At 36.0% G+C, this 27,632-nt stretch overlaps 1 protein-coding gene across 2 annotated transcripts in view; it reads left to right on the forward strand.

The window, feature by feature from the left end:
- PRKD1 (protein kinase D1) overlaps nt 1–27,632 on the forward strand; it is a gene marked incomplete at both ends in the record, with an annotated part of 167,343 nt that overhangs the window by 130,679 nt on the left and 9,032 nt on the right. For both annotated transcript variants that reach the window (XM_079698833.1, XM_079698832.1), the window contains 3 exons: nt 13,584–13,745; nt 14,310–14,408; nt 15,326–15,593. In XM_079698833.1, the coding sequence (XP_079554959.1) occupies nt 13,584–13,745; nt 14,310–14,408; nt 15,326–15,593 (529 nt within the window). The remainder of the gene's footprint in view (nt 1–13,583; nt 13,746–14,309; nt 14,409–15,325; nt 15,594–27,632) is intronic.

The following is a 27,632-nucleotide window of genomic DNA, read 5'->3' on the forward strand; positions in this document are numbered from 1 at the left end:
TGTTGAATGAATGTGGGTTGAATTAAAATTGTACAGAGACATCGTCCTGTCACATAAGAAGACATATTGATACATAGTATCCAACCAGGTAGCAAAAGTCCAGACTCTATTTTCTATTAGTGGTTAATTGGTTAGTTAAGAAGGATTGTGTGTGTTTCGTTCTTTGAAATCCCTCATTCCCCTGCTTTATATTTCTTATCAAAAGAAAGAACTCATTTTTTGATCCTGAAAAGACAAAATGGTAATGAGGCAAGAGATAAGGGAAGGGTTCTGACTCACTAAGTGATATGTTCAGGAAAAGTACCATGATTGAAATCAGCTGAATGGTGGGGAAGGTTTTCTTTTACTAATCTTGAGGAACAGAATTCTGTCCCTCTGGATATAAAAGTGATACCCAGAAACATTTGGTACTCTCTGCCCTGTGGTCTGTAGCTTATGAAAGCTGTTTTCCTGGCTTATGGTTATACCTGGAGTCTGATAAGTTCTGCCCCATCCCATTCCTCTTTCTGATTCTCCAGAGGGGATCAAGCAGGCCGAAATGGCTGATGGGAGAAAATTCCCCTCATGCAGTTCCGTTAGTCCTCTGGTCGATTTGTTTCTGTTTTTGTAAAAAAAAAAAAAAAAGCACCTTAGCTTATAGAAAACTTCAAAGTTGTATAAATGCAGAATGTGTAAAAAAGTAGACTTCTTTCTTTTTCTATTTCATCTTCTTTACATAACCTATATGAAGGCTTTCCAAGGTCTGATTCAGTCATTGGAAAACCAAGCTCTTTAGATATTTTTGAATAGTTGGAAAATTAAGGCAAGTGTGAATCTTTTGGCATAGTTATCCTTTATATCTTTTCGAGTAGCTATTTTCATTATCTCTAAATGCTTCATTATTATTATTATTATTATGTTTCAGAAGAATGTTAGTTAATGTAGATGTTAAACTTGGTTCAAAAATTCCTAGAAGATCCTATTTATATTGTTATTTTAAAAGTTGTGTCTTGATTTTTTAAAAGGTAAATTTGAAATTACTGTTTTTTCTATTCATGTCAACAAAATAAGAATAAAAAGATAGTTTACGATTATTAAGGGTATCACAGAAAACTGACTTTTACGAGGAGATGCAATTACATCTTAGAAGGCTTAGAAACTTAAAATCTAAAATAAGTGATATGGGCGTGATATATTTAATATAATTTATCAAAACAGGCTTGTTTGGTCTAAATTAATTTTTATTTTCTAACATAGTATCACAATGCATAAAAAGCTTTAGGATAATACTTAATTGATTTACTATCATTTTTAATTGATTTACTATTATTGAATATAATATATGAATATTCTATTTGATTTGGATATAATTCTATATATTCAATTGATTTACTATTATGAATTTAATTCTAATTGATTTACTATTATTTTTCCTCTTTATCTTAAATATCAACTTATTTATCTAAGGAACAATACTAGAGCTTCTGTTTATGATACAGTATATTAAAGCATTTTGGAATTGTAAAGATGCTGAATGCAAAATGTAGGAAAAAAATATGTAAGAATTTTACAGGCCATCAATTAAGTGTATCCCCTTGCACTTATCTCCTAAGATTCCCCCATCATTCTTATTTCTCTGTTGTGAGGCAGTCCTCTTCCCATTTTAACTTTAAAACAAAATAACAGCAATAACAAACTGTGAGCTCGATATGTCTGCCACCTCTCATAAGTGCAGCACGTTTTATATTGCCACACTTCAGATTTCTGCTCTATGCTACTTTCCATTCTTATTCATAAATTCCTTTCCTTGATTTCCACACCTTTCTTAAAATACAACTCCCTTTGGTCTTCTACCTCTACTCAACTATCACCCTTTGGCTATTTTTTAGTCTTTACCCTACTTAACTAGTCTCAGTCCTTCAACAGCGTTGATCATTTGCTCCTTTTTAAATCTCACTCCTCTCTTCATCCCTGCACTTATCAGGCCCCGTTTCACCTTCCCTGCTAGCTCCATCCTTCTTCTTGAACTTCTTCTGTTCATCTAAATGATTTATGCTAATCTGGAACTCATTCCCAGAGTGAGCTCATCCACTTTAAGAGAGTTGTCTGTCATCTCTTCACAAGTCATTCCTTAATTTATCTCTTGAGCTCCGTTCTTCCACAGACACTTCAGTCTCCTGTTTCTGACCTTAGGACATCTCCACTTTGCTGTGCCAGTCTTACCCAAACCAACCAGCCGAAAACCAAACGATTATTCCTAATGTCTTTCCCTGCAAGTTATTCTCTCCCTAATTTTGTCTATTTTGCCATCATTCTTCCAGTTTCTAAGCCTAGTATCCTTTACCTTCAATTAATAAAAATATTATGTCATTCAGCAGTACCCTGAAGCGCTTCCTTCCTTGATAAAAAGCGATTTACTGGGCCTCTGGGTCATATAACAATGAATGAAATATCTTAGGATGTTTATCATCTATTTGAGCAGATAGATACAAGTAGCTACAAGTCAGGATAGGTGTGGAAATATCGTATACATATAGCTGATTCACTTTGTTATACAGCAGCAACTAACACAAAAATGTGTAGCAATTATGCTCCAATAAAGATGTTAAAAAGAAAAGAAGTCATGGATTATGACAGAGGTCAGGGCATTGGAATGAAGGATTACTTCAAAGAGAAATACAGCATTGGTGAAATCTTGAAAGATTCGCAGACTTTTGGTAACCAAAGAAATGTTGGAAAGGGTTATTAGGCTGAGGGGCCACCTTAATAAAATAAATATACTATGAAATGTAAGTAGAAAACTAGATCATTTTAAAAGAGTGGCTTTAAACCATTTCACGTGTCCTCAGAAAGAATTCTAGAAACCTTTATTTCTGCTTGTGTATTTTTAAGTTGACAGATAGAACTATTTTGTCAGAAGTTTAAAGAATTTTAATTTTGTACTGTACTAAAAATATTGATATTTGAAAATGAGCTGCTATATAACTTATTTAAATATACTCATTAGAATCTAAATATCAGAAACATTTGATATTTTTTAACAATCATTTTAAAAATACATGCATAGGCTTTTTAAGCAATAGTTTATTTTATAGCATTCCTTGTTTTCTTTGACTACGTTACACTTTTCCCACAGAACTGTATTCCAATGTCATGTATTTTTATACTTAAAAGTCTTTTACTGGTCCCCCTTTCATACTTATTTGCAGTAAACATAAGTATATATTTTTAAATTTCTTGATTACAACACTAAATGTTTAAAGCATTCTCCTGGATGAATTTATCATTACAGTTATTATTAGTAAACCCTTTATCCAGCAAGATAAATATTCTAAAAAATTTGACCTATGTTTGTTAAACATAAAAAAATGAAATGTTGCTGAAAATACATTATTTAATGACATTTTAAAAATTTAGTTCATAAATTGGTGGGTGATTATTACTTATTGTTTGAATTAAACAGAGTTCAGCAACGACTTTATTCGTTTTTCTAAATTGTAGGAGCCCAGCTGTAAGCCCTCCCAAAACAAGACAAAACTATCCCAGTGATTTATCTTCAAAATTCATCCTCTCTCTTTTAATTCTCTCTGTTAATAAATCTATTAAATGCTTCTCTAATTTTGGTGAAAGCATGAGTTAGAAACTAAGTTGCAAAAGAACTGATTTCCAAGTTATTAGAGTCATTCACTTCATATCAACACAATGTTTCAAATTTTCCTTTTATTTTTCTCCCAAGTTTCTTCCCCATGGCAAGGTACCCTAGTAATATTTGGAATGTGTGAGAAGCATGCCTTCCTTTTGGAAAGTGGAAGAAAAAGTATTCTGAAAGGCAACTTGGGGATGGAGAATTTGAAGACTGTAGGGATTTTCTCAAATAGATCTGTATTAGAAGAATATTTATAGACTGTTAAGATTCATTCATTCATTCAAAGTATAGTTATTGAGTACCCACCATGTTCCAAGCAGTAGAGACACAAATGTAAACAAAGCACATTGTCTTAAAACTATCCGTCTGCTCACATATCTTTAACATCTTCTGGTTCCCCAAGAGTATGCCTACCATAGTTTAGAGACTGCTGTGAAAGGACAGGGTACGCTTAGGTAAGACTGGGAAATGGCTTTCATGTGAGTTCATGGAGACCCTTAGATATTGTGCCAAGTCAACTGGATTTTATTATGCTTTGGTGATTGTGAATTATTGAAATATCTTGAAAAAGAAATTGTTATGATCAGATCAGTATTTGAGGATGACATATTATAGAGGAGAAAGTTTAAAGGCAAGAAAACTTTGTTAGAAGCTATTTTCAGCTAGTTGTGACAGTCAAAATGCCCCCATTCTTGTAAAAATAAATAATTCCATTTTAGGCTCTAATTAGAAAACTATGGTGTTTTATGAGGAGGAAGAGTTTGTAGATCGGCTGCTCATTGTTCCAGATGTTACAGCTATCTCAGAAACTTAGACCTGGGGGGAAAAATTGGGCATCGGGTGCAAAGGAAATCAGAGAACATGTCAGAGTGATACCTTTAAAGGCAATGGAGCCTCAAGATCAGGAGGGGATTTGGTAACACAGAACAACACTGGTGGTTCATGAGCTTAAAAACAGAATAAGCTGTAAGGAAGAAGTTCTTCCAGCTAGGAAGGCGAGGAATCCAAATTGTCAAGGTGGATGTCATAACAGGTACAGAGGACACTGCAGTGAGAAGACTGACAAGGCAGCATTCAGAAATCCAGACAACATGCTCAAATGCACTCTGAGAGCAAAGTGAGGAGACTTAAGTAGCGTGGCCCCTGAAGCATACTAGTTAGAACAGGCAGGAAAGGTCCTAAATGGATTTGAGTACAAGGAAAGCATTAAGGCAATGGATAACATAGAGTTTAGAGAGCCTAAGTTCTGGGGTTAGACTGCCTGGGTTCTCACATCAGGCTTAAGAGTCTTAGGAGCTTGGATAAGTTACTTTAAGTTCTCTCTCACTTTGCTTATCCAGAAACCTTGAACAGATGTTATAAGAATTGAGTGTGATAATTTTGTGAAATTCTTAGTGCCTAGCATATAGTAAAGATTCCAAAATTATACTACTAGTATTGCCACCACTAAGTTGTAAATCTAGCTCCTAGGAACAAGTTCAAATAACTTGATATTGAGAATTTCCTAAATAGAGAACATAGAGACACATAATTTCATTGTAACAGAGAACACAGTTGACTCAAATCCTGGGGTAAAGCTGAACATATATACATTAACATATGCCTGACCCTGGTAGACCCTCAGTAAATATTTGTTGAACAAATTATGTAGCCACAGCTCAAGGAAACAGAGGGATACAGAATCACAGAGCATGCCAATAAGACAGTAAAGTATTCCTTACCTTAATTCCTTTTTTTTGTTTGTTTCAGGCAAGGCTTTATTTGGGACCCCTGCTGCAGCAGGGGGGAACGAAAACAAGCAAGTTTCCCTTGCTCGCTCCCCAAGGCGGGTGCGAGTTGGTTCCTTATATGGGGTGAGGGTAGGGATGTATCCAGTGTTCGGGCGGAGGGGTGCGTAGGTGGTTTGCCCCCCCTTAGGTAGTGTTGTGTGCAGGGGGCATGTGCAGTACCCTGCTTTTGCTCCCTACCCCCTGCTTTTGCTCCCAGCTCTTCAAAAGTGGCAGATGGGTTTTTCGGTCTCATTGTTATCTTTTGTCCAGAATTTGCCCCATCTGCACATGCACGCATTCCTTTTTGACTACAAAACATGGTAATTTATCTTCACAGAACAAGATTAAATATACATCTTGTAAATACCTGGCTTTGTTCTCTTAATCTAAAAAGACCATCAAGAATAGGTGGAAAAGAGGTAATCATGATAGAAAACCAGAGAACAACATTGCTAAATATGAGTAGGAAAATGAAAATTTGCACAAACTGGTGATTTTACTTAAATCATGAAAGAGTCAACTTTTCTTTCTCTAGGAAAAATATGCAGAATTTGAGTTCTTTGTCTTTTGTGTGTACTGAGAGGTTAGTTTATACTTCTTTTGTTTCATCTTATATGTTCATCATATTTCTTCAAATATTTTTCTTTTTTATATTACTGCATGAAGAATTTTCGTGAAATTCTTTCTTCTGAAGACATGTTCTGCAGCTCTAAAGTAATCTTGTTATCTTCTGCACGTTCCAATAAATAAAGCCCACAGATTATGTGTATATATATCTAAGATAGAGGGAAAAATAAAACAAAGATCTATTATAAGGAAAAGAAAACAAACTTAGAAAATTTTCTGAATAGGTATTGTGTTCCATAAGAAGTTAGTCATAGTGAAAACTTAGTGTCAGAAAGTCAGGTTCCAGTCAAAGCTTTTCCATTTTTTGGCAACCCTCTTTTTGTTTCCTTAATTATGGCTTAGAATTCATCTGACTTGGTGTGCTTGCTTCTTCACAGGAATGTTTTGGGGGGATTAAATTAAATAATATATAAAGTGGTTTTTTTTTTAATTATTTATTTATTTGGCTGCACTGGGTCTTAGTTGCGGCACACAGGATCCTTCTTTGTTGCGGCATGCAGGATCTTTAGTTGCAGCATGTGGAATCTGTAGTTGGGGTAACTCTTAGTTGCAGCATGTGGGATCTAGTTCCCTGACCAGGGATCGAACCTGGGCCCCCTGCATTGGGAGCGTGGAGTCTTAGCCACTGGACCACCAGGGAAGTTCCTATAAAGTGTTTTTTCAATGAATGTTTCCCAACATATTTTTGGAAGATCGTGTCTTTTGAGTTCCTTCATGGAAGAGGGTGGGGGTTAAGATGTTCTCATGAATACAGTTAAGAAAATATTGTGTACTACATCCAGGTCATCTACATCTTGGAAGTGAATAGTCTTTCACTTATTAAAGATCCTGAGATGCCCCATAATTAAGAACTTTTTTAATTTTGATAATATGCCAGTTAAGTGCCACAGAACTCATACACAAATGTAAGATATCACAAACTGACCTTTTTGCACATAACGTTCTGTCTTCTAACCCTGTACAGTAGACTTTACATGGTCACTCCAGTTCCCAATATCCAGTACTTAAGACATCAGAGAGATTATGTGTCTACACATAATTATAATACACATATTATAATAGAATGTTATGCTTTCTGGGGTGCTGACATTTAAATATAGTAACTGGGCTACAGTGATATGAATTGTTAAAAGTTACACTTTAAATCTAACACCAAGGTAAAACGGGATTCATGTGTTCATCTTTCCAATCAGGCAGGTTAACAGGAAATAAAAAAGTTTTCTAGATGTTGTCTCCATTGCCATGCTTTTGTAGCAAATAGAAAAAAATATCCAGATATTTGATCCATTTTTTAACTTTTATGTACAGTAAACACACCTTGACCTACAAATTCCAATTTCCTTATTTTAACATGCCATTCTTTTAATTCTTGCCTTTCCGCTAAAAACAAACAGTAATGGCATAGAGGAAAGGGGGTCACACTTTATGGGTAGAAAGTTTACTAACACTGATTTTTTTTAAAGGTAACAATCAGTTATTAATTTTCTGCCTTTGAAGCCTTTGCTGCTTGTTCTCAAATATTACGTACTTTTGCCTAAATTCAACTTGAAACTCCGGCCTTTGTCGGGGGCTAGGGGATAGGTACTAGGATGCATACAGGATCCTTGCTGTGTAAGGGTCTTTCTTTTGATAGAAATCACTCCCTCGACCACCAAAAATTATAGTAACAATTTCACCCATATACAAACATCAATGCCAGTGAAACCTCAGTGTATGTATGACTCTAGATGGTGGGCTTAGGAATCTAGATTTTGCTTTTTAAATTTCTCATTCATACCTCTAATCTGAAAGTTTCCTGGTGATGAGTAGAAAATATCACATATTTTTATACTGTTTCTACCTGCTGAAAAGTCAAGAAAGGCTAGAAACATGAGAGATGATGGAAGGGTTTTTTAAGTGTATTTTTTACATACTCCTCTCCCTCTGCATTCGCTCTCTTCTCCTTTTATAAGGAAAGGAGAGGATTCATTCTATTTATCATGTGTCTGCTCAGCCCTAGAATCTAAAGCTAGATTAAAGCATTTCCAGAAGAGATGAAGTGCAGAATGACTAAGAGGGTTGTATATAGGTTTATGGATATATGTGAATACAGAAGTTTTATATCAGGTGTCACCTGATTTTTTTCTTCTATGCAAATATTGAACTGGTCCTTTAAAAAATTTTTTCTTGCGCCACTGTTACTTAATAGAATGCAGAGGACTTACAGCTAACTTAAGATAAAAATATATATATATAATGGTAAATTTTGCATTATAATCCAGCCACCTAAAAGTTGACTCCCTTTCTTGATATCCAGACACAATATATGTATTGTCATTAGCAGTCAATGGAGATGCTTCAACTTATTATTTCTTCCACAAAATTTTGAACTATTTAAACCAGGGTCAATCTGAGCTAATTAGTGCCACAGAAAAAAAGTAACATTACACTCCAGTTCTGATGGATGGTATAGGCAAACAATTTTTACCAGGAATGATCTGATCATTTCTGAGTTCTCAGAGTCTAGTAGGTTAAATTTGGTTGTGGCCCCATTGATCTAAATGTCAGCCAGTGATACCTATTCACAGGAGGGTGGATTGTTACATCCAGTCTTATTGAAGTAATATCGGTGCATTTATTCCTCTGACAGTATATGTTAGCTTTATTTGGTTCTAGGTTATTATCAATGTGCATTTCTAAAATTTTAACAGATGAAATTTCCCCCAAAAATGCTACCTCCAAAAATATAACCACTAGAGTATGAGCCTATTTAAATTGTAGGCTTTTTGCCAACGGAACATGAAATAGGGATACATTCACATGCAACAACCAAACGATCTCCATCCTCATGTTATATCAGCAGGGCTCTCACATGGTGTAACACAGCCCTCACCTGTTGACTTCACAGTACAGGCACCTCTGCCATCATCGAAGTTTAAAAATACAGAACAAGGGAAGACAGGAGAGGACAAATTAGAAGGTGCCAGTTTGTGGCAGTTCATACTTAGCTTAATGTAGCCTCCTTTAGGTGAAACACAAAAGGAAATGTTCTTTTCTGCTTTAAATTTACTTTAAATTTCCAGTTATCAAACTAAAGAGAGAATTTAGGAGAGATAGCTGAGTTTACTGTGTCAATTTGGGTATTATCTTTCACAAGTCTTTTTATAATCATCTGCTCTCTACATGATGACTTTTCAGCATCTATCAAGGTACTATTACACACTGTGTCCCCTTCATAAGGCATTAGGTGATTATGACTTCCAGGACCAGTAAATGAAGCATAAATTGTAAGAGACTGTGTTTAGAAAATTCATAAGATGGTATGTTTATCCCTCATCCGGGAATGAGAATCAACAAAGCCGTTGCCATGGTGCTGTGCCTCCAAGAAAGGCACCTCTCTTCCCCACCCCCATCGCTGTGCACCACTGTGCTGTGGTATATTCTTCTGTCTGCTCTGCATGCTATTTAGAATTTAGATCCTGGATTCTTCACTTTGAAGTTTCTTTCTTTCTGTCCCAGTATGACCTAAACCACTTAGTTGTTTGATAGAAAAGTAGTCAGAAGTTCCCACATTAAGGCTGAATCCTAAATAACCTGTTGAAAAGATACATTGATGCTAATTTTTCTCTTTCCTACCTCTCATATGTTTGAGTATAATAATCCTGAAGGTAGAAGAAGGGGAACACATGACATTAATTTATCACAGCTAAATATATAGAATGAATTTGCAATGCTAGATTTACAATAAAGCAAAACTATTGGAATCAAAGATTATAAGTACAAATTAAATATTCCTTAATACAAATCCCCAAAAAAGTAACATAAAATAGAAGGTACACATAAACTAAAATTTTTAATTAAATGATTTTATAAAATATTGCTGCTTTTATAAAATCCTTTGCTTTTAGTGACTAGTTTCCATTAATTACATAAGAATTCTCTTTGCAGTTTGAGTCAGGAGAACTTTTGTCTTGATCTCCAAATGGCATTTCCTCCCAGTCTTCGAAACAACTTATATTCACCCATGGATATGTCATCAATCTGTAATGTGTGAATAGACACTATTCTTTCCTATATTTGACCAAATGTTTCATTTCCTGAAAGTTAAATTACTTAAATGCAACAAACAGATGGCCAGAAAGTCCTGTAGTAGCTTAACTCTGCCATGAAATTTATTATCCAAATCCCTGAGATAGGCCTGAGAAGTTAGCAAAAATTCTTTCTGAACTCTACTATTCCACAGTTGATGTTACAGTCATCAAACCATTTTTAAGTTAATTAAGTTACTTTAGACTTCAGAAGGAAAATGTTGAAAAGCTATTTCATATTTTATATACAAAATTAAAATTGTGAACAAGTCACATCAACTACTTTGGTTAAAGCTCGTCTTAGAGTTGATCTTAAGGTATTAAAAAGATAATATGAATCATACATGTTAGAAAATAGTGACTTTAATTTTTTTTTCTATCTCTAGTCTTCAAATATTATCTTCTCTAGGCTAAATAAATGCTTCTCATCAGTATAGTAGAGAGAATTTGGATGATGAAGGCATGATTCTTTATATTCCATTTTCTTTTGTTATTGTCAAATGTAAAAACAAGTTTGGTCATTTGGTTCAGTGCAAAAAAAGTACGGGTCTTGAGTAGGCACCTCTGATGGCCTTGTCTCAACCATACATAATAAACCCCCCAAAATATCAACTTATTGTATATCAGCTATACAGAAAAAATAAAGTCATTTTGCTATTGGAAAGGTTTTTCAGCTACCATTCAATGTATTCTTTAGCAAACCTATAAAACATAAAGGTTTTGGTAAAAGAGCAAGGGCCAATTGCAATGAACATATGAGTTTAAACTTTTCTAAAACATATTTTTTTTTTTTACCAGTTGTGTATACATGACCTTTAGTTCAATGCATTCATTGACTATACTTTTTTCTAAAATATATACCTAACTATATTCAAAGTCCCTTATCAAGAAATAGAAAAATTTTCCCTTATCCTTTTCATAAAGATGCTGTTAAAGGACAGTTGTACAGTCCTTCAGGGTCTACAGGGAACATGGCACAAAATAGTTGACAGTAAACAATCGCATTAATCCATTGCATACTTTTGGCCTAGAACATTTTGGGAATATACCAATTAGATAAGCACATGTTAAAGTCCTACCTTCTGAATAGGGGCCCCTCAAGTCATCTTGTTGAGTGGTGGAAAGGAAAAAGGAGTATACTGACTGAAAGACTTAAGTACCTCTAGGAACTCATATGCTTAGAAAAATACAAGTAGAGGCGCATGAGGGTTGACATTGTGCGTATATTCAAATAATTTAGGTAGGAGAGATTCCTGGTCATCTTCTGACTCTCCCCCCAACCTTCACAGCCTACGACAAGGGCAGCAGAAGCAGCAGGCTGAGCCACTACCACACCACTTTTGTCCTTCCCTGCCCTCCTTGGGTCCTGGAGGTCTCACTCCCTTAACTTTTGTCTTCTCCTTCACGCTCTAGGTTTTCCTCTGTCTAAACACAAGGGACCTGCTTGCTTTGCTGCCTACTTCTGTTGGTCTGCTCCTTTCCTATTCATTGTTCCTACTTCCCACCTAGACAAGGCCTTGGCCAATTAAAGAAGCCAAACTCCCAAGAACACTGCTTGAGTGCTTAAAGTTAGAGTAAATAGAAGAATCAGTTAAGAAGATACTCAGAAGAGGAAGGTATACTTATCACATCTCATAGTGGACTTGTCCCAGGAGAATCATGACTGGCAGGACTCTCATGTCATCCTTAAAGCTTCTTCTGTGATCACTGATTTAAGAGAGGACAGCTGAGATGCTTGGATACCCAGAGGCTGGTGGTCTGTCTAGTTGTTGTGACAGCCTGGGCACAGGTTCAGGTATGAACCATGCTGTCACTGGTCTTCCATACTGCATATCGAACAGATATATGGAGTCATTAATTAGAGTCTCCCACCTAAGGATCTGGCACTCCCACAGTGGTCAAAGCCAACCAGCTATCTGGTCCTATTGGTAGGCAGTCGGGACAAAGAAATTTAAGAGTAGTGACAGCGTGAGCTTTGTTAATCCCACAGTTGTTCCATGTACTTGAGCTCTGACCAGGAGAGAATAACTCTGGGGGCCTAGTCTATCTGAAGTAGCCAGATTTGACTGTTTCAAGAATAATCACTCCAGCCCTCAAGAGGTGAAAGGCCATTGGGTAGGTGTGCAGGCCTCTCTCAGACCACATTCAGTACCTTGCTATACAATGACCACATTATACTGCACGATTGGGCACCAAGGCCTCAGAATCAGAAAGACCCATCAGATGTCTGAGGTGGAGATCAAAATTGCCAGAGTAGTGGAAGGGCACCCTGAGAGGTTATCATCACGGGATCTAGTGCCAACCACAGCCGTAGCTCCATGTTGAGTTGATGCCAGGCTTTCTATGCCGATGAGTAGCATGGAGGACAATGACAGTGCAGGTTCACCCACATCCCCCTCTACTGCTCACCACCCAGCATCTGTCTGTGAGGTCTGAAAAGTGAACCATTTCAGGTTTCCAGTAATTTGTGGAATTTTCATTTTACATTTAATTTTATTGCTCGCTGAGATTTTTTTTCCCTAGAATAAAGGATGCAGTTTCTTCTGCCTGTTCAGCTGTTAGCACATTAAAGTTAGTCCCTATTTTTTTCTTTTGGTAGTTTTTATTCATGATGATTTTTTCCCCCATTTTTCATTGAAATATAAGTGGAATATGTAATAGTTCTTTTAATGTTAGGATTTTTTGTTGTCATGTGCAGAAAAAAAAAATTAAAAGTCAAATGATCAAAGGCTTTTGTTGATGACCCCAGACCAACATTCAGACTTAAGCATCATTACAGGGGCCCATCTAATATTAAAAGTAACTTTACTTGACATGTGTGACAGCCTGTCAAGCCAAATTCAGCCTGTCATTATTGGCCATTACTTTATTGTGGAAATATTTACTGAGTGCTTGAGAACCATGCAGCACTACCACATAGCATGGTGTCCTGAACAAAACAGGGCTCAATAATCATTTCTTTTCTGTTTTCATGGGGGTCTTTACTCTGTGTAAGAGCTTCTGTAGCAAAGTAGAGCAGCCTCCAAGAGCAGAGCAGTGCCAAAAGGTTTTGACTAATGTGCTTCATCAGTGCAGTCAGATGCACTCCATGAATATACTTCATCTTGTCTACCTTAAATTTCTACGAAGTGTGTAGAGATGGCCTAGTAAACTTATTTAGGACAGTATGCTTAATATTGGAGATGATCCTAAGAAATTACAGATTTCTCAGTATGGTATTCTAATTAAAACCTAATTAGCAATTCACTGTGCTGGAACTTGGATTTGTAGCATAGAAAAAAAAATTTCACTATGCACAGAAAGTAAAGATGTATTTCTTGGAGGCATTAGAGTTTCAAAAATATAAGGCAGCACATGTGGAATTTAGAGGTGTTAAAAATCTTAAGTGTGGGTTTCTCCATAGCTTTAAACTTGAACAGTTTTGTATAATCAGTGAGCTTGCCAAACAGTATCAAAAAACTCATTTTCTTCAAGTGCTTTATTTATCTTTAATAGAACCTTCATCACCCTGGTGTTGTAAATTTGGAGTGTATGTTTGAGACGCCTGAAAGAGTGTTTGTTGTTATGGAAAAACTCCATGGAGACATGCTGGAGATGATCTTGTCAAGTGAAAAGGGCAGGTTGCCAGAGCACATAACGAAGTTTTTAATTACTCAGGTAAGAAATCAATTAGAGTCAGAAAAAAAAAAGGTAATATCTAATATCAAATGTTATCACTGTTTACCTAGAGCTTTCTACCCTTGTTGTTTAGTCCCTACCTCCCCAGTCTAAACTACACTTTAAAAAAAAGTTGCAGTGGCTTATTGTGTTCTCTAATTTATATCTGTAGCATCCAGAGTTCAGGATACGTACCAAGTGAATAATGTGTGTGCAGGCCCATGTATTAAAGCTACTCATGAAATTTTAAAATGCACAGTGACTGAGTCCTCATTCTTTGAAAATATTCAGGAATATGTATCCTTGTTTGATATCATTGAATTCTTTTATCTATACCTGTTTTGGTTGCTATATGGATACCATAATATGATACTTTTTCCATTAAAGTTTCCTTAGAAACCTGCTGTGTTAATCTAGCTCATTTCAGGGACTGGAGTATAAAGAAACTCAACCATTCATTTTGAGTTTTCTCTTGACCCTCTAACTTTATGTCCTAGTAGAAAACATTTTGAAATAAACTTTTAGACTAAAATAAAATGATTTTGATGATTTTTTCCTTTATAGATACTTGTAGCTTTGCGTCATCTACACTTTAAAAATATTGTTCACTGTGACCTCAAACCAGAAAACGTGTTGCTAGCATCAGCTGATCCTTTCCCTCAGGCAAGTATAAAAGCCTCTCAGCAAAAAGCCAGCCGACAGCATCACTGGTTCCCCTGCAGCATTCTGTCACCCTTTCTCCTCAAAACCTTTGTTTCAAGTTTCACCTGTCTGTTTTCATCCATTTGTTACCCTTCTTATATTGTGGGGACTGCAGCTTTGTCGCTCTGCATCTCAGTTCAGCCTGCCTTAATAATGCACACTGAGCCTCTCATCTTGCTTCTGCTTCTGTCGTGTGGATGTCCTGGAGAACTGGCAGCACTAGGTCAATGCTGGGAGCACTGGCCTAAGAGGGAGACACTTAAGAGTCCCAGGGATGCTACCAGCTCTCTAATGTTAGGCAAGATATTGCAGTTCAGTGTTGTTCTCAGGGGCAAGGAAAAAAGTTTCTTTTCCTCAACTCAGAGGATGCAAAACAACTGGATCTCTTCCCAGGAACTGTCACATCTGAAGTGACTGAGGTGGCTGTTCTGCCCTGGCTCCCTGATACCCTCAGGTCCTGGCTAGGTGTCCGTGCAGAGCTAATTTTGAGGATTATTGTGGGTGGCATGATGCGTCCTTGTGCTTATCCTTCAACCTTTACTTATCATAAGCCCTTGAGTTAAATCCATCAGTTTGCATGATGTTTTCCTGTCTGGTAAAACAATATTACCCACTTCTGTGTATACATATTTTCACATTTACCTCTGGTTTTATGGAGGAGGGAAGGAGAATGTTTAGATGATATTTTTATGAATAAAAGCATACTTTTGTATCAGTACATACACCACTATCTTCAAGTACATAAAATGGAAAATGACTATTCTACCATGAGAAATCCATACAATATATGTAAAATATTATAGTTGTTTTTTAGCGGATGTGGACTAAGACACACGATTTGTGACCTTACTATATCTCCAAACCATTATTATCAACAGGTGAAACTTTGTGATTTTGGTTTTGCCCGGATCATTGGAGAGAAGTCTTTCCGGAGGTCAGTGGTGGGTACCCCAGCTTACCTGGCTCCTGAGGTTCTAAGGAACAAGGGCTATAATCGCTCTCTAGACATGTGGTCTGTTGGGGTCATCATCTATGTAAGCCTAAGTGGCACATTCCCATTTAATGAAGATGAGGACATCCATGACCAAATCCAGAATGCAGCTTTCATGTATCCACCAAATCCCTGGAAGGAAATCTCTCATGAAGGTAATATCTTCCATTCAAAAGTGAGAATGATTTAATCATTGTGTTATATTATTAATTCAGTTGTGAATTTTTAAATTGATAAATACTTATTGCAAATTGCCCACTAAGGCAGGGGCACAAATTTATTGAGGTGGATGGAGAAGTAAAGGAAATGGAGACAAAAATATCTACTGGTAAAAAGTATATGTATTATAGAGAAATTGAGAAATACACATTAAAAGGTAAATGAAATAAAAAGAAACTGTTAATATTTGGTGTATTTCCTTAGGACTTATAAATGTTTACACATTGATACAATGGTAATACTTGATCTTTACTAACAGTAATCTTTTATTTACTATATGCCTATTTCTATGTTAAGCACTTTTAACTTATTATGGACACAAGAACCTTATGATATTGATATTTTAATTGTCACATTACATATATTAGTATACCACATTCTTTGTATACTGTTTTCCTATATGTGACATTAGAGCATGTATAATATTTTATACATATTCCCCACTATTATATTTTTAGGTTATTTCTATTTGTTCAGTGTTAGATAACCTTTACGTATAATTTCTTATATGTATCTCTGATACTTTTTTTTTTTTTAGGGTAGATTACCTTGGCAGTGTTGCATTATTTAAAATTAAATTCTTCTTAATAAATGTTTCCTTATTAAAGGAAGAGTGATAGATAGTTTTAATTCCTTCTTAAAGGAAGGGTGATAGATAGTTTTAAAAGAAGTGGTGGGGCAGTCAGGGCAGCGAAAATGGCTCACTGCATGCTTCAGAAAGCAGTTCCTCATGAACGTGCTTTGGAGTTTATTTAAATCACACACACACACACACATACACACACACACACAAAATGTGAAGATAGGTTTAACTATTATATCTATATTTCAAGTGAGAACACTGAATCAAAAGAAGAGAACCGCCTGCCAAAATCACAAAGCTAGTAAGTGGCAGAGCCAGAATTTATACCCAGATGTTCTGAGCGTACATTCTGTAACCACTGGTCCTGCTTCCTTTTTAGTTTTCAGGCAACATCTAGTTCTAAGTTTGTTGAGATTTTCCACCACTAAAAGAGGCAAATACATTCATAGATAAACATCTATTTGATACCTGTTATTGCACGTGGTGGTGCAGAAATTGGAAAAAAGCATGTATAAATTGCTTGGACAATTAGTTCTTAGACTACATTCATATTAAATGGCACAATCCATCTATTATCAGAGCTTTGAGTTACTATTGGCAGCAACCTTTTTAAAAGAATTGTATTGAAGTATAGTTGATTTACAATGTTGTGTTAATTTCCTCTGTACAGCAAAGTGACTCAGCTATACATACATATATATATATATATATATATATATATATATACGCATTATATATCTATATATATCACATTATATATATATATATATACGTTTTTATATTCTTTTCCATTATGGTTTGTCACAGGATATTGAATATAGTTCCCTGTGCTATACAGTAGGACCTTATTGTTTATCCATCCTATATATAATTGTCTGCCTCTGCTAATCCAAAACGCCCATTCCTTCCCTCCCCTCCCCTCCTTGGCAATTACAAGTCTGTTCTCTATATCTGTGAGTCTGTTTTTGTTTTGTAGATATGTTGATTTGTATCATATTTTAGATTCCACATATAAGTGATATCATATGGTGTTTGTCTTTGTCTGACTGACTTTACTTAGTATGATAATCTCTAGGTCCATCCATGTTGCTGCAAATGGCATTATTGCATTGTTTTTGATGGATGAGTAATATTCCATTGTACATATATACCACATCTTCTTTATCCGTTCCTCTGTCAATGGCCATTTACGTTGCTTCCATGTCTTGGCTATTGTAAATAGTGCTGCTATGAACATAAGGGTATATGTATCTTTTCGAATTATAGTTTTATCTGGGTATATGCCCAGGAGTGGGATTGCTGGATCATACGCAACTCTATTTTTGGTATTTTGAGGAACCTCCACACTGTTTTCCATAGTGGCTGCACCAATTTACATTCCCACCAACAGTTCCCTTTTGTCCACAACCTCGCCAGCATTTATTATTTGCACACTTTCTGATGATGGCCATGCTGACTGGTGTGAGGTGATACCTCATTGTAGTTTTGATTTTGTCAACAACCTTTAACATCATTTAATTAGTTGTAAATCATAGCTAGGTGGATATATTTTGAAGGAATCTGTGACCTTAAAAAGAACTACCATGTAGCCAAAGGATTAATGAAATATTTAGGATAATTCAATAGGGGAAAAAAGGGAAGTGTAATTCTTTTTCTCAGCCAGGAGGCAGAAAGGAGAGAATTATCAAATAACCTTGTGACCTTGTCAGGGAACATTACCTTTAAATACAGTTCAAGGTATGTTTGATATCTATAATCTAGAAATCCAGTAAGATAACTTGATGTTGTTACCACAGTGCAAATCTGAAATATCTCTAAAGCCAGTCATACATTTTCCTGTTATGCAAGAATAGGACATTAAGAAAATAGCCTTCACATTAAAAATTTTTTTTCTTGGAGTAGTAGAGTACTTTTTCTTGAAGTAGTGGAACAAATGATGCCCACTCTCTGGTATCATGGAAATATGCTGGCTTTCTGTGTAGATAGACGCTATAGAGTATGAATGTTTAATTATCACTAGTAGTAGAAGCCAGAGGCGTAGATATCAACAGCTCAAGAAACTCTTGTTGGGAAACCACAATATACATGCATAAGTAATATGAATGTAAAGGGCAAAACATAAAATATCCTTCAAGTTTTCATAAAATGTCCTTGAAAATTTGTTGGGGAGATGAGTTATATGAACTTGGGAAAATGATCATTTATTTCCTTGACTTGTTAGCTTGGTATAAAATCAGGGTCTCCAAGTTCAGAGGAGGGAGAATCACTGTGGACTTGACTAGTCAGAATTGCATTTTCAGGGGAGATGGAACTTAGGCCAGTCACTGAAGAAAGAAAAGGAAGAGCCACAGCGTTTTACAAAGAGGGAATTACATGGGATTATTCAAGAGGCATTTATATTTGACCAGAAAGAACACATTTGACTTGGCTATAGATATGTCTAAGCACTACAAATGTCCTGCCAATCAGACAAAGTGATATGGAAACCAGCTCAGGTAGAATCTTCTTCTTCTAAATGACTCAAGTATCAGTTTGGGGATTAACTGGCCTCTCTTCTCAGTATCTTTTTCTAGCTCATCCTTGCCTTTGAGGCACAGGAGTTGTACTATTTGCTAAATGAAGCTCAGATGACAAATGAGTTACTTACCTGCTGGTGTACGAACAGAAGTATTATTGAATATAAAGAAAAGCTCATTAAATTATGTCATAATATTAGCTGAGGTGTTACAAAAGTAATTACCGGCCCAGATTCTATTCCACTGTCTTGTTGGGAACAAATAATTTCCTGATTAGATATTATCACAGGGCCGGTACCAAATAATTTTAAGCACGTAGGATCTGATGAATACACAAGCAAACTAGTATCAGGCAAAGGGTGGTCACAACTGAAATTAGTGAATTTTCAGTCTCAGGATACTGTAAACCACACCAGAACCACTAAAATTCCAAATGCAAGGAAGTAAAAATCTAGGCACCTCGGTGACTCTAAATCAAAGGTAAGGGTCAGCAGTGAAGCAGTTTGTGATGTTGTACTTCCTGCTATTCTAATTAGCCATCACTTACCTTTTCTGAGCTTCAGTGTCTCATCTGTAAAACAGGGTAATGATTCCTGCCCATATAATGAAGTTGTAATAGAGGCTGAAAGAGATAAAGGATGTGAGAGGCATTTATAGAACGCAGGTGTGGGGTGAGCCAAGGATTTGGATCTAGGAAAAGGATAGCAGAACACTAAGCTAAGCAGTTGCTCTGGCGAGTAACCAAGAATTGATTGTATAATTTTAGAAATTATATGCAAACTGATGTGCACATTTCCCAAGTGTTCTTCAGAAAAATTGTTAGTTGTACTTTTTTTCTTGGCATGAAAAAGCAAAAGATAAAAGAAAGTTGTAAGGTCTTTGTAACGTACGTAGATGTGTCAGGAAGAGAAAATTCCTTTATCGTGCTTTTTTTTTTCTGTTAGTGTAGACATGGACTCAGTAAAATATAATACTATATATTGGAGTGCTTGAGCTATCATTGTGCCATTTGATCCTCACAGCAATCCTCTAATAAGTAATTTGATTTAGTCTCTATGTTAGAAACCAGAAAGGTTCAATGACTTGCCTAAGGTCACACAGTGGTAGGGCTTGGACTTGAAATCATTGGTTTCTCTCCATTCTTTACAGCATACATTGTTGCACACCAAAGCATGCTTATTTCTAATGTCTTGATATTTAGCAACCTATAGGGAATATTTTAAACTCATTAATTATTCTTGCTATTATAATATAATAAGCTGAGTATTGGCATTAGAGATATGCTTACTAATAATTTATCAGTGAGTTAATCAGGACTCTTGCATGCAAATAATAGAAACTGATCTCAAAGTTAGGCAGAGATAATTTATTGACTCACACAACTGGGGAACTCCAGAAGGTAAACTCCATTCATCTGGATCCTATAGTTCAAGTGTCACATTTCTCTCTCTTACCTCTGCTTTACTTTATGATGGCTTCCTTCTCAGGTGGGCTTTTCATGAGGTACAAAGTGATCTCCCAGCAGCTCCAGGCTTACATGCTACCCATTGTACATGACTCAGAATGGAACCATAATTATCTGTCAGTAGCTGTAGAGTCTCTGAAAGGGGCACTGATTGGCTGCCCTTAAATCCTGTAATACCCTGGGAACAATCACATTGTCAGTGCAGGAGCCTGGCTCTGATTGGCAGTGTGGATGATGGAGAGCCCCTCCAGGTTGGAGAGAGGAAGTTCCTGCAGGGAAAAGGTACTAGGCTAAAAACAAGCACAAAAGCATTAACAGATGGCCGTTATAAAAACAGATATTTTTGTAAATTAAAGCATGACTTGAAAAATGAGAAAAAAATTGGGGAAAATTTAACTTAGCAAATGTTACAGGTAAAATGGTAATAGTAAAATTAATTAAATTTTGAAAGAAAAAAAATAAGAATAACTTATCTTCTATAACCTTTGCACTGTAGCCAAGCACTACTTTACACACTTTACATATATGAACTTATTTAATTGTCCCCAACCTTTGAGTAGATACTATAATTGTTTCCATTTTAAAGATGAGGCACTGCAGATGTAGAAGGTTAAGTGGCTTCCCTGGGTGGGGCTAGGGTGCAAATCCTGTCAGCCTGCTCCAAGGCAGATGCTCTTACCGACTGCATTTACAGCCACTTGATTATCCTTTCCAGTGGATTTAGCAATGCTGTCACATTAAATTTTTAATATGTTTTCACTAGCTTAGAGCTAGTGTAGCAGCACAATTTTTAGTAATGTCTAAAAAGACAGGGAAACAGGATCATGTTGTGATAAAGACCTGAGGTGCTTCCACTCAGCATCTTGGTGACCTCATCCAAGTTACTTATTCCTTCAGGTCTCAGTTTTCTTGTCTGCAATATAGTGACACTAGTTACTAACTCACTGGATTATTTTAAGTATTAAATGAAATTGCACTGGAAAGTGGTTAGCACAGTGATTGACATAACTAGATTACCTTAAATGTGTTAAACACTATTTCCAATCACTTTACATGATCAATCGATCTCTCTGTATATATATATTTTAGTTCTACAACATACATACAGTTATATAATTATGTATGTAACTAAACACATATTTAATCACAGTTATATATATAACTAAATACTTGTATAAATTATATATCGCTGTACATATATAACTAAATAAAAATGCATGTATACAATAAAACACTCCAGAATGAATCATATGATTACAAATAACTGCACAAAAGGAGACTTTAGGTAATCATGGGAAGGGAGGAGTTTGAGAACATTTCAGTTCATTCTAAGGCAGTGTGTTGTACCTTGTTTCATTTCATCATTGTGACTATCTGATGGCCATTTGAGCATCCAGTTTATCCATTACTACCTGTCAGTAATTAGACATGGCCTCACTCTCACCTCCAGCTTTATCTCATACTAGGTTAAGCTTAGTCCTCAGCACATAGGATGGCTATGACATTTCTCAGTTCCTTGAAAGGACTTGTTCACCTATTTTCAAATAATTACTTGATTAGGCAGATTTACTTCATCTTATGGAACAGGCAGCCCATTGTCACTTAAACGTTTTTTTTAGATAATCAGATGAAACTAAAGAGAATTGCACCTTATTTGATCATGTACCAATATGCCCTTTCTTTCATTGCATTTTTAGCAATTCCAAAATAACAAAAGATAGGCCAGATTGTCCTCCATGTTTGTCACATTTAGTACATAATAAGGGTGAATCCTGGATGGACATGGCCAAAAAACCAGAAAATTGCAACCAAGACTCAGTCTATAACTTAAGAAATAGGTAACAGGGCTTCCCTGGTGGCGCAGTGGTTGAGAGTCCGCCTGCCGATGCAAGGGACACGTGTTCGTGCCCCGGTCTGGGAAGATCCCACATGCTGCAGAGCGGCTGGGCCCGTGAGCCATGGCCACTGAGCCTGCGCGTCCGGAGCCCGTGCTCCGCAATGGGAGAGGCCACAACAGTGAGAGGCCCGCGTACCAAAAAAAAAAAAAAGAACTAGGTAACAGGGATGTAGAGCTTATAAACAGGAAATGGAAAAACTACCTAACAGTCAGAACACAGGAATATTTGCAAGGTAGGGGATTACTAATATTTTGCCAAAGAACCTACTTGATCATGGCTCATTTTAAACTACCTGTAATTGTCTCGTTCTAAATATATAGCAGACATTTTTTAACTTTGGCATGCCAGCAGTTAATCAGAGGAGCTAGTTAATAATGGGGATTCCCAGACTCCACCCCCATAAACTGCCATCTTGCTCTGAGACTGTAAGAAGTCCATGGAGCACACTTTCTAAAACACTGCTCGGGAGCCCTGATCCCCTGAAAGACCTGACAGCTGACAGTGCTCTAAAAAAAATTTTAGTAAGTTTCCAATATTCAAATTTAGATGAATTAAAAATTCCTCTTATCCGTAACATTTTTTTGTATCCACATCATTTTCTTTTTTTTTTTTTTTTCTTTCTTTGTGGTTATGCGGGCCTCTCACTGTTGTGGCCTCTCCCATTGCGGAGCACAGGCTCCGGACGCGCAGGCTCAGCGGCCATGGCTCACAGGCCCAGCCGCTCCACGGCATGTGGGATCTTCCCGGACTGGGGCACAAACCCGTGTCCCCTGCATCGGCAGGCGGACTCTCAACCACTGCGCCACCAGGGAAGCCCCACATCATTTTTTTATCAGATATTTAATATCAGGACATGTAATTTGTTCCAAATGTTGAATGTATTTCAATATAGACTTCCATGAAAATAGTAAGAACAAAAATAAGAAAAAGCTTCTTGACAAGCTTCCTATGTCCAGATGAAAGAAGAAAAAAGAAACTCCAGGAAATGCAAAAATTTGTGTAATAAAGTTATGTGTAATAAAGAAAAAACTAACGTGTGTCAAGATTTTGAGCGATTAAGGGAATATAGGAAGAGAGAATCCTTTTAACACTTGAAAATTCTCTTTTGAGTGGGCATAGGTGTAGAAATTTGATGCTACAGGTTGTAGGGTTGTAGGTTATAGACTATAGGGGGTATGAGTTATAATCCTATAGTTCATAATAGTTATATATAAATTATTCCACATATTGCTTATTAATTTTAAATTATAGAAAACCTTTAGAGCAAGCATATCTGACTTCATTATAATTATGCAGAAGGATGTGTAAATAGTGAAACTTCTTTCACACTGGAAAGGAGGACAGAGAAGAGGTGACAGGAGCTGTAAGAGCTGTAACGTGCACAGAGCTCATATCCGATTCTGCCGAGGTGAATGGACTGGCTTACGTATTGTGTTGGCCAAAAGGTTCATTTGGGTTTTCCCGTAAGATTGTACGGAAAAGCCCGAATGAACTTTTTGGCCAGCCCAGTACATTCACATGCATGATTTAGTATATGATTTAATCATAGAGTTAATCCTTTTGAATAAATGTTTTATATATACATATGTATATATATATATCCTGTGTTGTGCACCAGGCACTGTTCTAAATTACAACAGTAGCCAGTACATTAATTTAATGTAACTGAATTAATTGCATAAAGGAGGACAATGAGGTAGAAAAAGCTGAAATGTATGATTCATTGTCCTTAATGGAAGAGAATCAATGTTTTATTTTGTTTTGTTTTTAAGGTGGTTCTTCTCAAACTGTGTGATAAAGGACCAGTTTTATTTTATTTTAATTTCCAAACATATGGATCAGTACTTTGTGAAATATAATAAAAATGCGACAGCAATGTCAAAATGCTGTGAAAGTTTCCAAAGACTTAGTCTCACTTTCTATACTTATCTCATTGTAAACTAATAAACATTTCACAGACTGGCATTCATCCATACTCTGAATAGCTTACAGTTAGTGAATCAAGCATAAATGGTACTGCACATATTTTTTTTAAGGTGTAGAGGTAATCAGAAGAAATTTTTTACATAGCTAAAAGAGGTTTAATAATGAGATATTAGGTTTTATCTTTTAATTTGAACTCTTCCTACTGATTGATTTAGAGCTTTTACCAGGTGCATATGACACTTTTAAAAAAAATAATAATAAGGAACAAAAGTGCAAGAAAGTTCCAGGAATAAGTGGAGTACAACCTTTTGTGTGACTAAAATTCTTGCACACCTGGTCTAAAAGTTGTCTATCATGTTAAATATACAAACTATATCTATGTATCTGTATCTATCTATCTATATATACTCATACATATATATATATATACTATTTTATATGTGAATATTACTGAAGAGTTAGAGGGTTATAGTTCCTTTTCTATAATACCAATCCTTGCATGGTGACTGAGCAGATGAAGAAGATGTAATCTTAAATCTCTAAACCTGCTTTGCCCACACAAAGGAGAATTTGCAAGTGTGAGAGTCAAATTAATTCTCTTTTTCTACATTCCTTCAGTTGGTCAAGATCCTAACACATCTTAAATTATTCTATTTTATAAATGGCTTTTTTATACAGCATTTTTTACCAAAGAGTTTATTCTTAGAAGGAGAAGAGAGATGACACAGGTAACCATGTGAGGTGGGTTATATAGCTAATAAGGTGAAATATAATTTGCTTCAGTGCAAATCATCCTACTAGGAGAATGATGACAAACCTGCAGTGATGCGAAAGCCTCTGTTAGAGTAAAAGTACACTTCCATCATCAGATTGAATTGATGTGTTCAATTAGAGACACAGTAAATTTGAGGAAGGTTAGTAATAGACCATGATGATCACTGGATAAATTACTATTTTTGCCTTCTGAGTTTTGATATTCCTTTATATGCCATTAGGGAGGCAAGCAGACAGTAATCAACACAGAGGCAACCTCAGAAATTGTCTCACAAAGAGCCCACGACCCCCGCAGACAGAGATCATTTTCTGTGCTTGCAGGTGAAGTCTGAAGAAGCACCTATTCTCATATCACCTGCTGTGTTGTCACTGCTCAGCTTCAGAGTCACATGGTTAGTTGATATAATCAAGAATTAAGATCAGACATGAAGCCTTGACATATGTGAAAAGGAAAAAAAAAGAAAAGGAAATGCCTTTGCATTAATCCTATAACTTATCTTTAGTTCAAAATTATCAACTTGGGATGGTGCACCCGTGACACAGGTTTTTTTCCACTGCACAATCCAACAGTCTCAATGATAATATTTCTGCTGCTTCTTTCCCCTGATAAGTGCAGCTGTAGTTTATTCTTCCATTTGGTCTCAATCCTCTGCTGACATTTATGTTCAGTGCAGAATATATGGCATCGCAAGGCATAGAATGGCTATAATAATATACCACTAAATTTATCCAAGCATCTAAATTTTATTTTAAAAGCTATTTTTTTTTTTTGCCATTCAATGCGGTAAATTCAAATAAAATTGGTCACAAGTGCGTTTTTCCCCCAGAAATTGGAGATGAAAAATACAGCCAGTACAAACACAAAGCAAAGCTAAATAAAAGCCTAGCACCATTACCACATGGTATGTTTTCAAAATCCAACAGTGTTCCAGAACGCTAAACACTTAAGTTGGAAGTAGCACTTTGCCATGAAAAGGAACCAGCTGTAGGTCCCTCTTTCACTACATATTGTTCAAAACAAAAAATAACCCTATTGAAAATGAGCCTCGGGTAGATGAGACCCAGAAATCCAATGGTATGAGAAACAAAAGAAAGACAATTGTCATTTAAAAATTAAACTGTGTTTGTAACAGTTTATGAGCCTTGCGGATCCAGCAAGCCTGCTGAATATTAATGAATAGATTGATTTGTCAACATATTAGCACCACTGTCAGACATAACAGCATGGAGGAGATGCAAGGGGACTAGGCAGTAAAGTACTTAAAAATGCTGGACTGGGTACCATGAGATTCTATGATTGATAAACTATAGTGAATGATGTGGGTCACAACTTCCACTGGGTTTTAACATTTTAAACAATCTCTATTTGAAATTCTAGGATTACTTGCGTTTAATTTTTTTGGAAAAGAGTATGCTTTTTGTTCAGTAATAAGGAACTTTAAAATTATGAGCCAAAGACATACAATGGTTTAAATGATATCTACTTAGTAGAGTGAATTTTTAAACATATGTATGTGTGTATGTGTTTATATACATATACATACACACACATACATACATATTTCAAAATCCAAATGAGTTAATATCTGAAAAGGTGTCCGACCAGGAAAGGAACCTTTGATAGCAAATAAAATATAATTAATGAGATTTTTTTCCTAACAAATGATAATTTGTAGAGAGAAACTGATCTGAAGAAGTTTTAGCCAGAACATTGGCATTATAAGTGCTCAAAAATTGGCTGTTTATTTGTGCTCCAAACTGAAATGTTTCCTATATATCCCAATTATAAAAATAAAATTTCTCTTCTGAATGTATATCCTAGTTGAGTTGAAATGTGACATCTAAATATATGTGGAGACGTCAGGATATAGGAACAACAACTGTTAAATATTCTGTAAATTTGCTTTCTTTCACAATAACAACACAGAATAATATTTCAAAATACAGAATATTAACAATCTTATCCTACCCCTGTACTGTTCCACAATACCAATCCACTGAGCAATTACCCAGAATACTCTTATGTTGCTACTGTAATAGAAAATGTACAATTTCATGAGGAGCCCTATTTCTTCTCAGTTTGAGCCTAGCACAATGAACAAAATGTCTCTGGGTTTTTACCCACTGGTAGAAACAAACCCAATCCTTTTTCCAAATAAAAGCTTATCTCAGAGGTTTGAAAACAGCCATCATGTCGCCCCAAGCTTTCTCTTCTCCTGGGCAGTCAGTTTTTTCTTTAACCTCCTGTTCACACTGGTCCAGACACTCCCCTCTTTATGTTCTTTTTAAATCAAACCTCAAAACTGTTCTGACTCAAGGTTCAATGAGCCTGAGAGTAACGTGAATCCACCATTCCTTCATTATAAAGAACACATTTCTTTTAGCATGGCATAAAATAACACTTGATTTATGTATAAATTGTAGACTCATGTTGAGTTTACTGTGCATTTAGGACCCTGAATTTTTTCTTATAAATGTTGTTGATAAGCCACATTTTTCAATTCTGTACTTAGACTGGTTTGGTTTCGGGGGGGTGGCTAAATAGAGGACTCTGTTTCATTTGTCCCTGTTAAATGTTATCTTACCAGTATAGCTATATATGTATGTAGTTATCTTGGAACTTATTTGTGTAATCCAACTTGTTTGCTCTTCCTGTCGGCATCCTCTGAGTAGAAGCTATTCTGAAACCTTTCTATTGTCTTTGTTCCAGAATACTGAACAGGATGGGACCTTCTCTATGTTTATATCCATCTATTCTTGGGCCCTTTGAACAATATTAAACCAGTTTTTAACTATTTTCAGTGTTTTCATAC

The sequence above is a fragment of the Hyperoodon ampullatus genome (assembly GCF_949752795.1).
Source record: "Hyperoodon ampullatus genome assembly, chromosome: 3".
Classification (NCBI taxonomy): Eukaryota; Metazoa; Chordata; class Mammalia; order Artiodactyla; family Ziphiidae; genus Hyperoodon; species Hyperoodon ampullatus.